This window comes from Pristis pectinata, chromosome 1, assembly GCF_009764475.1.
Source record: "Pristis pectinata isolate sPriPec2 chromosome 1, sPriPec2.1.pri, whole genome shotgun sequence".
Taxonomy (NCBI): Eukaryota; Metazoa; Chordata; class Chondrichthyes; order Rhinopristiformes; family Pristidae; genus Pristis; species Pristis pectinata.
The window spans coordinates 2,984,061-3,000,140 of NC_067405.1; the positions used below are offsets into that span (position 1 = coordinate 2,984,061).

At 42.3% G+C, this 16,080-nt stretch overlaps 1 protein-coding gene across 3 annotated transcripts in view; it reads left to right on the top strand.

Annotated features, from left to right (window-relative positions):
- LOC127569523 (ATP-binding cassette sub-family B member 6-like) overlaps positions 1–16,080 on the top strand; it is a 549,089-nt gene that overhangs the window by 148,399 nt on the left and 384,610 nt on the right. For all 3 annotated transcript variants that reach the window (XR_007956208.1, XM_052014249.1, XM_052014261.1), the window contains exon 19: positions 12,910–12,978. Coding sequence is in view for 2 of the 3 variants with exons in the window: in XM_052014249.1 (XP_051870209.1) it covers positions 12,910–12,978 (69 nt within the window). In the remaining variant the exon portion in view is untranslated. The remainder of the gene's footprint in view (positions 1–12,909; positions 12,979–16,080) is intronic.

Sequence of the window (16,080 nt, forward strand, 5' to 3'; positions counted from 1 at the left end):
CGCAGACACATGGGGAGAACATACAAACTCCTTACAGACAGCGTCTGGAATTGAACCCAAGAATGAATACAGAGGAGAGAGCAAAAAAAAAGATGCTAAAATAGAGTTTCAAAATACTGTGGTTGTTGGAAATTTAAATAAAAGAAAATGCTGGAAATTCTCAGCAGGTCAGCAGCATCTGTGGAGAGGGAGCGAGAAAAACAGAGTTACCATTCCTGGTTGATGTCGTTTCATCAGAACTGGTCAGTTCTGAGACAAACTGGAAAGGCTGGTTATTTGAAATTGTTTGAAGTCAGGGTTGTGTCCTGAGAGGTGTAACATGCCTGGCTGAAAGGTGAGATGCTGTTCCTTAAGTTTTCGTTGGGCTTCATTGAACAGTGTAAGACCCCAAAATTGGAGCAGGATGAAGAATTAAAGTGACAGATAACTTTTAGCTGAATGGAGATGTTCTGGAAAGCGGTCAACCGATCAGTATGTGGTTTCTCCACTGTCGGACCATATTGTGAACACTCAATGCAGTCCATTAAATTGGAAAGTGTGTTTGGATACCTGGATGGTGAGAAGAGAAGATGGAAAGAGCGGGTGTTGTACCTCCTCTTCTTTGGAGAAACTAAACACATATTGGGTGACTGCTTTGCAGAACACCTCCATTAATTCCCCAGGGATGACCCACCCTGTCATTTTAATTCTCTGACCCACTCCCACTCTGACCTCTCTGCCTTATACTTTACCAATGAAACCCAATGTATACTTGAGGACTAACATTTCATCTTCTGTCAAGGTATGCCACAGTCCTCGGGGCTCAACCTCGAGTTCAACAATCTCAGATAACCAGCCTCTCCAGTTTGCCTCAGGACTGGGCAGTTCTAATGTAAGAGCAGGGAACAGTGGGAAAGTTTAATGTCGGCAGTATCACAGGGGAGCAGGGATGGGGTGGGGTGTTGTTGATGTGGCCTGAGTCACTGGTTCTGTTTCTATGGATGCTGCTTGACCTGCTGAGTGTTTCTAGCATTTTCTATTTCTGTCTCAGATTTACAACATCTGTAGATTTTTGCATTTTCCGGATCTTTCCACGATCCTTTGATCATTCTTTGCAGAGCATTATAAGTTTTAGGAATGCTTTGTAAACCAAACATGTGGACAATCTTAAGTATTCACTAATCCTCGTGACATTTTCCCACCAGTCGTTTAGATCACACCTGATCTTCATCTCCATTCTATCGAATAGTTCTGTAACTCTTGATCCAACACAGAATTCTGATGTAAGGTCAGTGATCTGAAACATTAATGCTGTTTCCCTCTCCACAGATGTTGACCTGCAGATTTTTAGCATCTGCTGTTTTTGTTGCTTTACATGCTACTGGACTTGGTCGTGGCCTTGATACTTGAGCCTAGATCCTGTGCCTTGATCCGTGCAATGGCACTCGAACCCACAACGTTCTGACTGTGAGCCACAGCTGTCATTTATCTCGTGTCACACAGAAATAGTGTTTGTAAAAGTGCACTGAACCAACTCAGAGACATCAGCTATTGGTAGATAAATTTAAAAATAATTTGTTACTTTGCAGATTAGATACAGAGAGAATGTAGTTCAATTAAAGAGGCAGTATCCTTTGAAAATCTTCATCTAGGTTACTTACAGTTGGAGAGCTCTGTGTTTTCCTGCAAACAGAGCTTTTACACAGTGTATAATGTGACCATGGCTGCTCTTCGGAGAATCCTCTGGTGTTAATGGTGTTTTTTTCGCAATAACTAATTGCTATATGAACAAAGGAGCCAGCAGTGGAATCCTTCCTGCCCTCTTTGTGATAACATTGTAAATACATATCCTGCTCTTTGATCGCCCACTAAATGTGTGTCTGTCAAATACTTTGATCCTCAATCCTATAGAGCTATAAAGCAGTGCCCCCACCCACTTTTTTGATGTGGGTAGGGTCTGTTTCTGAGGAGTGTGTGTGAGATTGTGAAAGGAACAGCCAGGGCTCTTAGCAATTGGGGCAGGCTTCAACCACTTCCCATCAGGCTCAAGTAGAATAGAAAAGATAATAGAAACCATTTTTAATGATTTTTGGCAGAAAGATGTTTTCAATCGATTGACCTTTTTGAAGTGTAACAGCTCCAGCTGGTGGGCATGCCACATGCCACATGCTGCACACACTGGTTTCCTGTTTTTGGTAAGAATGTGGCTGCAAAGAATTGGAAATGGAAAGGCAGTTCATGGAGAATGTCTTCAATGAAAGGCCTCGTGGAAGCTTGAAGCAGATTAAACTCCGCTGGAATCGTTTCCGTCAAAAGACCTTGGAAGCAGCAAGCTCTAAATGATTCAAATGTTGTTTGGATCAGAAATAGTGATGATGCAAGCTGCCTGGTAGAGGTGACTCTGCAGCTAATCACAACTAATGAGGAACAAATAGTGTCAGTCCTATGACAGATGAATCCTTGTCAGCAGTTGATTCCCAAAATATTTAATCTGCAATTGGGATGCAATAAATTTGCAATGTAACAGGTTGTTTTTAAAAGTGTCTACCTTTAACTGATCTCACTGAGTGCGTTTGCCACTTTTACAAACTCTGCGTGACATGAAAAAAGTGACAGCTATAGCTCAGAGTCAGAATGCTGTGGGTTCGAGCTCCACCATACATTTATTTCTAATGGGACCTCTCAGTTAACCCACACCACCAGGTTCAAGCTCAGCCGCTTCCCTTCAACCATTCGGTTCTTGAACCAGCCGGCACAACCCTAATCACTGGCAATTTAGCAACACTATGACCACTTTGATCACTTTGCACTAAAATGGACTTAGGTTTTTTTTGTTCTAATTGTTTTCTTTCTTGTAAAAATTATGTTTAATTTATATTTAATTTACGTTTTTCTTGTGAATGCTGCTTATCTGATGCTCTGTGCCTGTGATGCTGCTGCAGGTTAATTTTTCATTGCACCTGTGCACACATGGACTTGTGCATTTCAGAATAAACTCAACTTTGACTTCACTAGTACCAGGAATTAGGTTCACACTCCAATGTGCAATTATGTATGTTATCTTCTAATTCAAATCCCCTTGACATGTTTTCAGCTCAATAAAAGGAAATAGGTTGCTTTTATATACCTTGTACAACTTCAGAAATCACAGACTTGGTGAGATACTTCTTGAGGTGTAAGTACAGTTTTTTATAGAACACTACAGCACAGAACAGTCCCTTCGGCCCACAATGTTGTGCCGACATTTTATCCTGCTCTGAGATCTGTCTCACCCTTCCCTCCCACACAGCCCCCCATTTCTCTATCATTCATGTGCCTATCTAAGAGTGTCTTACATGTTCCTAATGATTCTGCCCCCACTGCCGGCAGTGCATTCCATGCAGCCACCACTCTCTTTGTAAAAAAACTTACCCCTAACATTCCCCTTATACCTTCCTCCAATCACCTTAAAATTATGTCCCCTCCTGTTAGCCATTGTCGCCCTGAGAAAAAGTCTCTGACTGTCCACTCGATCTATGCCTCTTATCATCTTGTACACCTCTATCAAGTCACCTCTCATCCCCCTTCTCTCCAAAGAGAAAAGCCCTAGCTCACTCAACCTATCCTCATAAGACATGCTCTCCAATCCAGGCAACATCCTGGTAAGTCTCCTCTGCACCCTCTCTAAAGCTTCCACATCCTTCCCATAATGAGACGACCAGAACTGAACACAATACTCCAAGTGTGGTCTGACCAGAGTTCTATAGAGCTGCAACATCACCTCAGGGCTCTTGAACTCAATACCCCGACTAATGAAGGCCAACACTCCATACGCCCTCTTAACAACCCTATCGACCTGCGCAGCAACCTTGAGTGATCTATGGACCTGGACCCCAAGATCCCTCTGTTCCTCCACACTGCTAAGAGTCCTGCCATTAACCTTGTATTCTGCCTTCAAATTCAATCTCCCGAAGTGTATCACTTCACACACACAGGTTGAAGTCCATCTGCCACTTCTCAGCCCAGCTCTGCATTCTATCAATATCTTGTTGTAATCTACAGCAACCTTCTACACTATCCACAACACCACCAACCTTTGTATCATCAGCATACATTCTAACCCATATCCTCATCCAAGTCATTTATAAAAATCACAAAGATCAAGGGTCCCAGAACAGATCCCTGCAGAACCCCACTGGTCACCGACCTCCAGGCAGAATACGCTCCATCTACCACCACCTTCTGTCTTCTATGGCAAGCTAATTCTGAATCCATACAGCCAAGTTTTCCTGGATCCCATGCCTCCTGACTTTCTGAATAAGTCTTCCATGAGGAACCTTATCAAACGCCTTACTAAAATCCAGGTACACCACATCCACTGCTCTACCTTCGTCAATGTGCTGTGTCACATCCTCAAATGGTACAGATGGCAGTTACATAAGAAATGAGGCACACAATTTGAACACAGCAAGCTGTCAAAACAACATTGAAATAAATGGCTGCATATTCTGTTTTGGTGATGCTAAATCTTTTCCTGACGTTGGGTGTGTGAACAAAAGTGGAACAATAGTGATTCGATTAAAGATTATTATGTGTTTTAAATCTCATAGGAAACAAAACAAATTGGCTTAGATATCAGTCTTTAAAAGTGTTGATTGTAGTATATAATGGCAGGTATCGTGCCTTTCAATGTAACGTAATATTGTGCTGTCAGAGTGATCTATGTTTAAAGGTAATAATTGAACTATTGTAAACAAAGTCCAACTTATCAGTGGTTCATTGATATTTAAGGTAGAAAGTTACAAATTAGAACATGCCTGTAAATTTCTAGCATAAGATGAGGAAGAATGTAATATTTTCCTCACCTTTGTTCTTTTCTGCCTTTGATATTTGATCTGATGAATGCTCTCAAAGCTATTTTTAATATTAATAAAGACAGAAATTGCTGGAAATAGATTAGGCAGCATCTGTGGAAAGAGAAGCAAAGTTAATGTTTCAGGTCAGAAACCCTTCCTCATAGTGCCATATGAAGGGGGTGTGGAGATGGAAGAGTGGACTGAGGAGTTGTGAAGGGAATGGTTCCTTTGCTGAAAGGAGATGGAACAGAAAGATGGATTTGGTGGTGGCATCTTCTGAAGCTGTTTGATTAAGGGTCTTGGACCTGAAGAGTTAATTCTGCTCCTCTTTTCACAGTTGCTTCCTGATCTGCTGAGTGTTTCCAGCATTTTCTGTTTTTATTCAGATTTTGAGGGTCTGTAGATTTTTATTTTTTATTTTTAGTAAGTGTAATAAGGTACTAACTGGTAAATGGATTAATGTAGGATGAATGGGTGGTTAATGGTCGGTATGGACTCATTGGGACAAAGGACCTGTTTCTGTGCTGTATCTCTCTATGACTTTGATTTACTGCAAACTCAATAAACGATGGAATACAACTATTTTGAGCCCTAGAGTTGTACAGCACAGCCTCCTCCGCTCCAGGGAAAACAAACCCAGCCTATCAATCCTCTCCCCACATCTAAAGTCCTCCAATCCAGGCAGCTTTCTGATGAATCTCCTCTGTACTGTCTCTAACCCAAACACATCCTTCCTATTGTGTGGCAACCATAACTACACACAATACTCCAAGTGTGGTCCAACTAGTGTTTTGTAAAGTTGCAACATAATGTGCCAACTTTTGTGTTCTATACCCCGTCCTGTTAAGAATTAAAGCATGCCATATGCCTTTTTCACCACCCTATCTACCTGTGTTGTCACTTTCAGGGAACTATAGACTTGATCCCCAAGGTCCCTCTGTTCATTAACACCCCTTGGTGCCCTGCCATTTACTGTATATACCCTACCCCTATTTGACTTCCCAAAATGCATCACCTTGCACTTGTTGGGATTAAATTCCATCTGCCAGCCCTCCCCAACTTCCCATCTCATCCATATCCTGCTGTGGCCTGAAACAACCTTTGTCGCTATCCACAATACGAACTTTTCGTGTCATCTGCAAGCTTACTCATCATTCCTCCTACATTCACATCTGACTTCTATATATCCCAAAGAACAAGGGTTTCAGCAGCAATCCCTGCAGTATGCCACTGGTCACAGACTTGCAATCAGAAAAGCATCTTTCCATCAATACTGTCTACCTTCTATGACCAAGCCAATTTTGGATCCAATTAGTCAGCTTTCCTTTTATGTGCCTTAATTTTTCTGGACGAGGCTACCATGTGGTAGGATGTATTGCATCATGAGACAATTTACACAGGCCTGAGCCATTGTTCGGGAGGCATAGTTGAAATGCAAATTCAATTCAAGAAACAAAATCCATTTGCAAGGAAACGCTAGTATCAGTAATGGTGACCATGAAACTGCTGATTGTTTTTAAAAGCCTGTCAGGTTCACTAGTTAATCAGAAGGAAAGGAAATCAGGCAAGGAAATCTTGACACCTTTACCAGGTCCTTCCTTTATGTGACTTCCAGTGCACTCTGAAATCGTGATCATCTTTTTAGGCAGTACCTCAGGGTCAAAGGATGTCTTGTTTCCACTCCAGTTCTGTGGTTTCTAAGGTGGCTGATGAGGCCAATGTGGGAACTGCAAACTTCTACAGATGGGGCAGGAGGTGCCTGACAGGGCAGGTGGGTAGGTTGCTTGTGAGGTGGTGCGCTCCTCCCACCATTTATGTGGTGCTGCATGCACCCCTCGAGCATAGTCTTGAGGTTCTCAATATCATCTTGCATGCTTCTCTGTTTTGATTGCCATGGACCAAGGATTCCCAGGTATCAGTGGGAATGCTGACTTTTTTTTCATGGGAACATCCCTTTGAGAACCTTTTCTTCTGTCCAACTTGTAATCTCGTCCCATGGCGCAGCTGGCAGTAGAGTGTCTGTTTCGGGAGCGAACAGTATCTCCTGCTCAATGGACTTGACCTGAACCAAGGCTTCAGTGCTAGCGATGTTGGCATGAGAAGTCTCTGACATTGTTCACTTATCCTTCCAGTGAATTTAAAAGATTTTGCAGCGATACCATCTCTCCAGTGTTTTGGGATGCCTGTAGCAGGTAATCCAGGTTCCAGAAGCATATAGGAGAGCAGGGGTCACTACCGTCTGGTTATCCATGAATTTTGTACCAGGTCTGAAGTCTTGATCTTCAAGCATCCGTGTCCTCAACTGACCAAAGGCTGTGCCTGTGCACTGAAGCTGATGGTGGAATTTCACCTTCACTATCCTCCTTCACTGAGAGTTGGCTCCTGAGATATGAGAACTGGTCTACGTTTTCCAGAGGAACTGTATTGTTAGAGGGCAATGTTGACTGATGGGGGGGTGTTGGTAGGGGACCATGATCTTACCAATGTTGAGTACAAAGCCCATTCTCTTGTACACTTCATTGAACGTGTCACTGATGGCTTCGATCTCAGCCTCTAAGCATGTGACAATGGAAGTGTCATTTCCATCCTGCACCTTGACTATTGAGGTTCATGTGAAGTGTAATCACCATAATTGAGCAGTTTCCCGCTAGTTCTGAAGATTAGATCAATTCCTGTAGGAAGTCTGTTGGACCGAGGTGTGCCACAGCAGCAAGCAAGATTGTAAAGAGCATTGGTGCACTGGTGCAGCCTTGTTCCATACCAAGACTGGCTCTGTTGTAGACTTGTTGGTTAGGAACATGGATTGCATATCATCATAAAGTAAACGTAAGATGGGGATAAATTTCTGTGGCAGCTGAATTTTAGGAGAGTGCTTCACAGTCCTCCTGGTCAATGGAATCACTTGTCAATATGCAAAACAAAATGTAGATTTCAGCAATGTGGCAATGTTGCATTTACATAGCACCTTTTAATGTGTAAGTGCTGTAAAACAAAAATTTGTCGCAGAATGGAATTCATAATCTTCCTGAAGTAGTTTTGTAGTGCTGGATCCCATTAGCAGCAATTAAATAAATCTGCATAAGCTCCCCTCAGAAACGCAGCACCCTCAGTACCACTGTAGTGTCAGCTGAGATTCTGTGCTGAACTCTCTGAAGTGAGAATTGAACACTTGACCTTCTGACTGAGAGGGTGTTCCCACCAAGCCAAGGTTGACACCTGGATCATCAACGTTCAACTAGACTCTAGTCCCAAATACACATGAATAAATTAGTGAAGCACTGCGGGTAACTGGACACGCATTTAGTTTATTTTCTTTCCCTTCTTCGGTCGTTGGTTGAAGGTTAGTCAATTGGCACATTTTGTGTGTGTGGTGCTCAGTTAAGTTCAAGGATGGTTGTCTACATTGAAGCAGATATTATTATCAGGCCACAGGAAGGCCATGATACTAGGTGCTGTCAGCTGGGTTGACTACATCAAGTGCAAGAATCATATTTCCGTTTAATGATGTTTCTTGCTTTTCTAAAATCTAGTCCCATTTTTCAGATCTGAATACAGTGTCTTATCATCCATTCTGGCACCACCATGTTGAGACTGCCTGTCCTCCTGTATAATACCTGGTGAGGTGTTTTATCATTCATGGGATGTTTGTTGGCAAGTCCTATATGTATGGCCCATCCCTAACTGCCCCTTGAAAATGTGATAATGAGCTAACATGTAGTGAAGGTTTTAGCTAGGGGGATCCAGGATTTGATTCCAGCTGTGATAACAAATATTAACATATTTACAAAGGGACCTTACCAGTTATGGTGTTCCAAGTAGTTAGTGTCCTTGTCCTTTTAACAAATAATGAAGGCGGTAGCTGCTGTGGGTGCCGATGATGCTGACTGCAGCTAGGGTACACCAATGGCAGAGAGAGTGCTGGACTGGGTACCAATCAAGCAAACTGCTTTGACCTAGATAGCATTAACCTTCTTGAGTATTGTTAGAGTTACACTTATCCAGGCATGTGACGAATATTCCATCACATTCCTGAATTATTACCATTCTACTATCCAGCATCTGCAGGCTACTCCCTCCTGACTGTATATCTCTGCCGCCACTTCTGTTGGATATTCCCTGCTGGTGAGTCAGAACATACACATGAAAGGTGATAGAGGAGTCCTGGGGCCTTGACTGAAAGGTGTTTCTATGAGTTTGACTGTGCCAGACAAGTAGTATATGGGACAGCTTTGGATTCCTCTAACAAAGAGCTGTATAGTTATGGTGGACTGGAAGATTTTCCCCAAGACCATACAATCTTCAGTTTATTAGAGGAACCAGTAACCCTCCTCGAAATAAATGTTTTTGGTTGCTGTAATAATTGATCCACTAATTATGCTGATGGCTTTACATCAGCGTGGAAACTCTAAACCGGTAATGTTGGCTGCAGCCTCACTTCCCTGTTTACATGTGTGAGGCTGGAGCGTAATCCTTGCTTCTTAGAGAACGTTGCTGTAGTGGAAATTGTCCCAGTGAGAGCAATCAGCTAATAGACTAAAAGTGTTAATTTTCTTAGCTGTAAACACTTCAACTGTGAGGCTAATTGCCTCTTTGCTTTTGAGAGAGTTCAACAGTAAGTGCATTAACCCAATAAATGATCAAGGGGAGGGGAACTGAGGAGCAGAGAAGAAATAGGATTCAGGGAACCAGCCGTTTAGTAAAGGCCAAACACCCAGAGCAAGTGCATGGCAGGGATATCCTGCATTCCAGAAATGATTCCTTCCCCAGCCCCCCAGCCCCAATGAAAGGTACAATTAACTGGACTGACTCCCTCTTGAGTTGCTTTTGTTCAAGACATTCCTAAGATTAGTTATGTTGTGCTGTGTACTCTTCAGTTTGCAGTGATTTTGAATCAACTCAAAAAAAATGCAGGAGCCTAAATTCATGTTTCCCTTGCTTTTAATGACATAAAAAAATCTGAGACTTGAAACACAGTGTGCATGAAAAGAATTACTTGAGCATTGTGAGTCACTGAATTATATTGTTACCACCTCTATTCTCCAGTTTTCCCCGGATTTATTTCCAACCAATAACGTTTCAAAACTGTGCTGAGAACGTTTCAAACTTGAACAAATCATGGTCTTCAGTGCCTGTTTCACAGTTTGATCTCATTTCATAAAATGTGTGCAGAATGCAGGAAAAGGGATCAGATAAGATTTCTTTATTAGTCACATGTACATCGAAACACACAGTGAGATGCATCTTTTGCGCAGAGTGTTCTGGGGGCAGCCCACAAGTGTCGCCACGCTTCCGGCACCAACATAGCATGCCCACAACTTCCTAACCCGTACGTCTTTGGAATGTGGGAGGAAACCGGAGCACCCGGAGGAAACCCACGCAGACACGGGAAGAACGTACAAACTCCTTGCAGACAGCGGCCGGAATTGAACCCGGGTTGCTGGCGCTGTAATAGCGTTACGCTAACCGCTACACTATGTCTTCAAGGGTGCAGTAGCATAGTGGTTAATTTATAGGACTATTATTAAGAATCCTAGACTATTTTAAATGTCACTAGTTATGAAAATTAAAGTCAAGTACTTAAATAAAGTTCAAGTGAAATTTGAATGAAGATGAACTCTGAAGGAAACGTCAGTAACATTGACCATGAAGCTCTTTGGATGTCATAGTTCAGAAATACAGCAAAATAAAACAACACGCAGATCTTTCATTTTGAAATTGGGCATGGAATACAAAAACAAGGTAGGTTTGGTAATCCTTCGTGAACCCAAATCAGACCTCAGCTGGAACAAAATAGAAATTGCTGGAAATACTCAGCAGGTCCGGAAGCATTGTGGACAGAGAGAAACAGTTAATGTTTCAGGTCAGTGACCTCAGTTGGAAGGTTATGGTCAGTTTTAAATACTACGCTTTGAGAAGCATGTCAAGACCTAAGAGAGAGTGTAGAAGGGATTTGCTAGAACTGGACCAATAATGAGGGATTTTCTTTACATGGACAGACTAGAAAAAAGTTATCCTTGGAGGGAAAGATTAGGAGGAATTTAATCAGGGTGTTCACAAAGATGACCTTTACAAAGAGTGAATGAGGAGGGAGAATGTATACTGGAAGAAGACTTGGTCTTTAAAATTTCAGGAAATGAGGGAAGAAAACGATGCGTTTTTTTGCACTGTCTGGAATGTGCTGCCTGTAAGGATGGTGGAAGTACAGTGCCTGTAAGGATGGTGGAAGTACAGTGCAAGACATAAAGGCATAAAAATTGCTATAAGTGCAAAAGAGGAATAACGAGGTAGTGTTCATGGGTTCATGGACCGTTCTGAAATCTGATGGTGGAGGGGAAGAAGCTGTTTCTGAAACATTGAACCTCCTCCTTGATGGTAGTAATGTGAAGAGGGCATGTCCCAGATGGTGAGGGTCCTTAATGATGGATGCTGCCTTCTTGGGGCACCATCTCTTGAAGATGTCCTTGATGGTGGGGAGGGTTGTGCCCGTGATGGAGCTGGCTGAGTCTACAACCCTCTGCAGCCTCTTTCGATCCTGCACATTGGAGCCTCCAGACCAGGTGGTGATGCAACCAGTCAGAATGCTCTCCACCGTATATCTGTAGAAATTTGCAAGAGTCTTTGGTGACGTACCAAATATCCTCAAAGTCCTCGCAAAGTAGAGCCGCTGGCATGCCTTCTTTGTGATTGCATCAACATGTTGGGCCCAGGATAGATCCTTTGAACAACTTGGCTGGATCAGTTATATCATTACTATCTCTTTCAGGATATCTTCTGATAACTTATCCAGAATGGATGTTAGGCTCACTGACCATTCATGGACCATTTGGTTGCGTTGTTAAAGATAAATGTTGTGTTAATTATTTCTAACCCTTGGGCGGAGAGAAGGCCACATTTCAAGGTTTGCCAGTTAATGCAAAGAAAGGTGGTATTATAAAATGGCATTAACAAACTGATCTAATGAGCAAAGCTAGCAGATGAATTTCAGCGATAACAAATGCACTAGGTATCTGCTGTCAACACCAGGGATAGAACGGAGTACTTTCTAAATAGTGAAAAGTTAGCCACAGTTAACGATTCAGAAACAGCTTCTTCGCCTCGCCATCAGATTTCTGAATGGTCCGTGAACATTACCATGTTATTCCTTTATTTGCACTATTTATTTATTTTGTAATTTATAGTAATTTTATATCTTTGCACTGTACTGCTGCCGCAAAACAACTAATTTCACGTCATATAAGACGGTGATAATAAATCTGATTCTGATTCAGTGGTGATCCAGAGTAATCTGGGGGAGGCGGGGGGGGGTGGTTTGTGGGGGGGTCCACGTGCATAAAAGTCTAATGAACAGGGCAGAAAATAATCAGAAAAGCCAGTGGAATTCTGGCTGTTATGTGTAGGGAATTGGACTAAAAGGGAATAGAACATACTATAACCATACAAATCGGTGGTTAGACAGCACTTGGAATAGTTTTAGAATTATGCATATCACACCTTGGAAAGTCTTGAGAAGGTGCAACATACAGGAGTAATATCTGGACATCAAGGGTTTGATTATGAAGACCGATTACACAAACTTCATTTCTCTTTCCTCCAATTTAGGTAAAGAGGTGATATGGTTGGCATTTTCAAAACATTAATCGTAACTAAGATTAGATAGAAACTGTTTTTGCTGGTTGAAATATATAAAGCTAGCAGGTATGGTCTAAAAATCACAGGCTTTTCAGAAGTGAGGTTAGGTAACACTTCTACACTCAGAAGGTGCTAAAGGTTTAGAGCACTTCTGCAAACAACAGTTACTGCTAGGTTAATTAACTTTAAATTTATTGAGGTACTTTTATTAGCTAAAGGTGTTAAAGGTTAAAGGAGAAAGATACAGATACGTAATCACATCACAGCTCAGCCAAACAGGATCAAGGGGTTAATTTTCCATTGAAAGCTTGCAAAAGGACTGTTGCTGAAAAACAGGTTTTGCAAATAAGTATCGGAATGCTGATGTGTACTGAATACATTTCTATGGATTGTGAGCAAAGGAATGTGAGTGGGCCGTCATTTCTATATTGCAAAGGAAAAGTTTAACAATTTTCTTTTCTTTCAGGTTGTCAACAGTGATCAACGCAGATGTGATCGTCGTGCTTCGGGAGGGACAAATAGTGGAGAGAGGAAGGTATGCAGTCCATTACCAGGAACTTCCCAACCCATTCAACCACCTTCTGCGAGGGGCCAATACTTTTAACCATTATGCTTAAAAAAATCAATTTATCTTCTAAAGGATTTTAAAACAATAACTACACAGACCAGGAAGTGACTTATGCATCAATCTAGAGCCTATGTCATACAGCATAGAAACAGGCTCTTCATCCCAACTGGTCCATGCCGACCAAGATACCTATCTTAAGCTAGTCCCATTTTCCTGCATTTAGCCCATATCTCTCTGAATCTTTCCCATCCATGCACTTGTTCAATTGTCTTTTAAATGTTGTTATTGTACCTGCCTCAGCCACATTTTCTAGCAGCCCGTTCCATATACTCACCACCCTCAGTGTGAAGAAGTTGCCCCTCAGGTTCCTTTTAAATCTTTCCCCTCAAACCTATGCCCCCTAGTTTTTGATTCTCTTTCCCTGGTACAAAAGACTGAGTGCATTCACCCTATCTTTGCCCCTCATAATTTTATACACCTCTGTAAGGTCACTCCTCAGTCTCCTACACTTCAAGGAATAAGGCCCCAGCCTGCCCAACCTCTCCCTATAACTCAAGTCCTGGCAAAATTCTTGTAAATCTTCTTTGTACTCTTTCCAGATTAATCATATCTTTCCTATAACAGGGAAACCAAAACTGTACACAATGTTCCAGGTGCAGCCTTACCTAATGTAACAGAGGATAGTGAACGGGAGATCACAGCTCTTTCCTCTGCAATCTTATACACCTGCAATCATGCATCCCATCTCCTAAACTCAGTGCCCTGACTGATGAAGGCCAGCGTGCCAAACGCCGCCTTCACCACCTTGTCTGCCTGTGACTCCACTTTCAGGGAACTGAAATTATCTCCACAGTGATGGTAGTGGGAGTGGTATTGGTGACAGTAGCGCTAAAGAGTTTGAAAGAGGGTAACAGGCAACATATCCTTTGATCACTACCAAGTGACCCAAAGCAAAAACATTCATTTAGCCTTGTTCTAACCTTTGTGGTCAAATAAATGAGAGATCTACTTGCATTTTCAGAACAAGTCATGGCCTCGGGTCCCAAAGCACTTTACAGCCAGTGAAGCCCCTTTAAAGTATTGTCATTTTTCACACAACAGTTATATTATACATAGAGACATTTCGAATGTTGAAAGGATTGGACAGAGTAGATGTGGCTAAGTTGTTTCCCTTGGTGGGTAAGTCCAGGACAGGAGGGCACAGTTTTAGAATTAGAGCGTACCCATTTAAAACAGAGGTGAGGAGAAATTTCTTTAGCCAGAGGGTCGTGGATTTATGGAATTCGTTGCCACATACAGCTGTGGAGGCCCGATCATTGGGGGTGTTTACGGAGGAGATTGATAGGTATCTAATTAGTCAGGGTATCAAGGGATATGGGGAACAGGCCAGGAATTGGGGCTAGATGGGAGAATAGTTTAGCTCATGGTGAGGTAGAGGAGGAGACTTGATGGGCTGAATGGCCTACTTTGTCTTGTGATCCTTACCTTCTCCAGCCTATATGATTCACAGCAATCTGATTTGACTCATAACTGGCATCTGGAATGACCAAACCAGGTACTCATTTCACGGACTTGAGGATAAGCAATAGAAACTGACCTTGCCAGGGAAGTTCCTTCTGTACGTATGAATTTAAAACAATGTGGTTGTAATGAACAATATCTTTGCCAGTTTGTTGCCAGAAAGCTCCCACAATAAGCACTGTGATGCTGATTAATAATGTGCTTCTGTGATGTTGATTGAAGGATAGATGTCACCAAGACGTTGGAGGAGAATTTCCCTGCTCCTCTTCATACAGTGTTTCTCAGATCTTTACTCCTGTACTCAAATCCTCTTGTAATAAAGGCCAAAACACCATTTGCCCTCCTAATTGCTTAGTCAAAGTCAAATTTATTGTCATTTGCTCAAGTATTAGTATTGGTTTATCATTGTCACTTGTACTGAGGTACAGTGAAAAACTTGTCTTGCATACCGTTCGTACAGATCAATTCATTACACATTGAGGTAGTACAGGGTAAAAACAATAACTGAATACAGTACATGCACCTGTCTACATTAGTGGTGCTGAGGTCGAGAGGGTTGAGAGCTTCAAGTTCCTTGGAGTGAACATCACCAATAGCCTGTCCTGGTCCAACCACGTAGACGCCACGGCCAAGAACGTTCACCGGTGTCTCTACTTCCTCAAGAGGCTAACTCAGCAGGTCCTCCAGCATCCTTGAGTTCCTTCAGCATCATCATGTTCTTCATCTAGATTCCAGCATCTGCAGTTCTTTGTTTCCCTCATATCCCCTTGAAGCCTGTTTGCATCTTCCTTCCCGTTCAATGCCACTTGATTTTGTTTCATCACCAAACCTGGTAGTATGGTGTTTGTGCCCCTCATCCAAATCATTGACACAGATTGTGACTAGCTGGGATCCAAGCTCAACTCCTGCAGTATCCCACTAAGCATAGCCTGCCAATCTGAGAAAAATCCATTCTTTGCTTTCTGTCTGTTAACCAGTACAGAATCTGAGCCAGTATATTACCCCAGTTTCAAATGCTCTAACCTTATTGGCCAAACTCTTTATCAAACTTCCAAAAATCCAAATACACCACATCCACTGGTTCCTCCTCCTGTGTTCTACAGGTCATATCCTCTAATAGACTGGTCAAACATGATATCTGTTTCACAATTCCATGCTGGCACAGCTCAATCATTATTCTTTCAAAAGTATTCTGTCACCTCATCCTTCATTATAAATTCCAGCATTTTCTTTACCACTGACATTGGGCACACAAGTCTGTAGTTTTCTCTCTCAACACACACAAAATGCTGGAGGAACTCAGTAGGTCAGGCAGCATCTATGGAGGGGAATGGACAGTCGAGGTTTTGGGCTGAGACCCTTCATCAAGACTGCTGTAGGTTTCTCTCTCCCTCCTGGGATATAGTGGGGGGATACGGTGGCATTGGTAAAGGTGCAAGAAGATGGGAAGGATGATACTGGAACTGAGAGGTTCTTACTGTTACACTGAGAACTTCAACATGTAGTTTGTTCGGATAAGAAAAGATGGCTTTCAGAAACTGGAGGCCA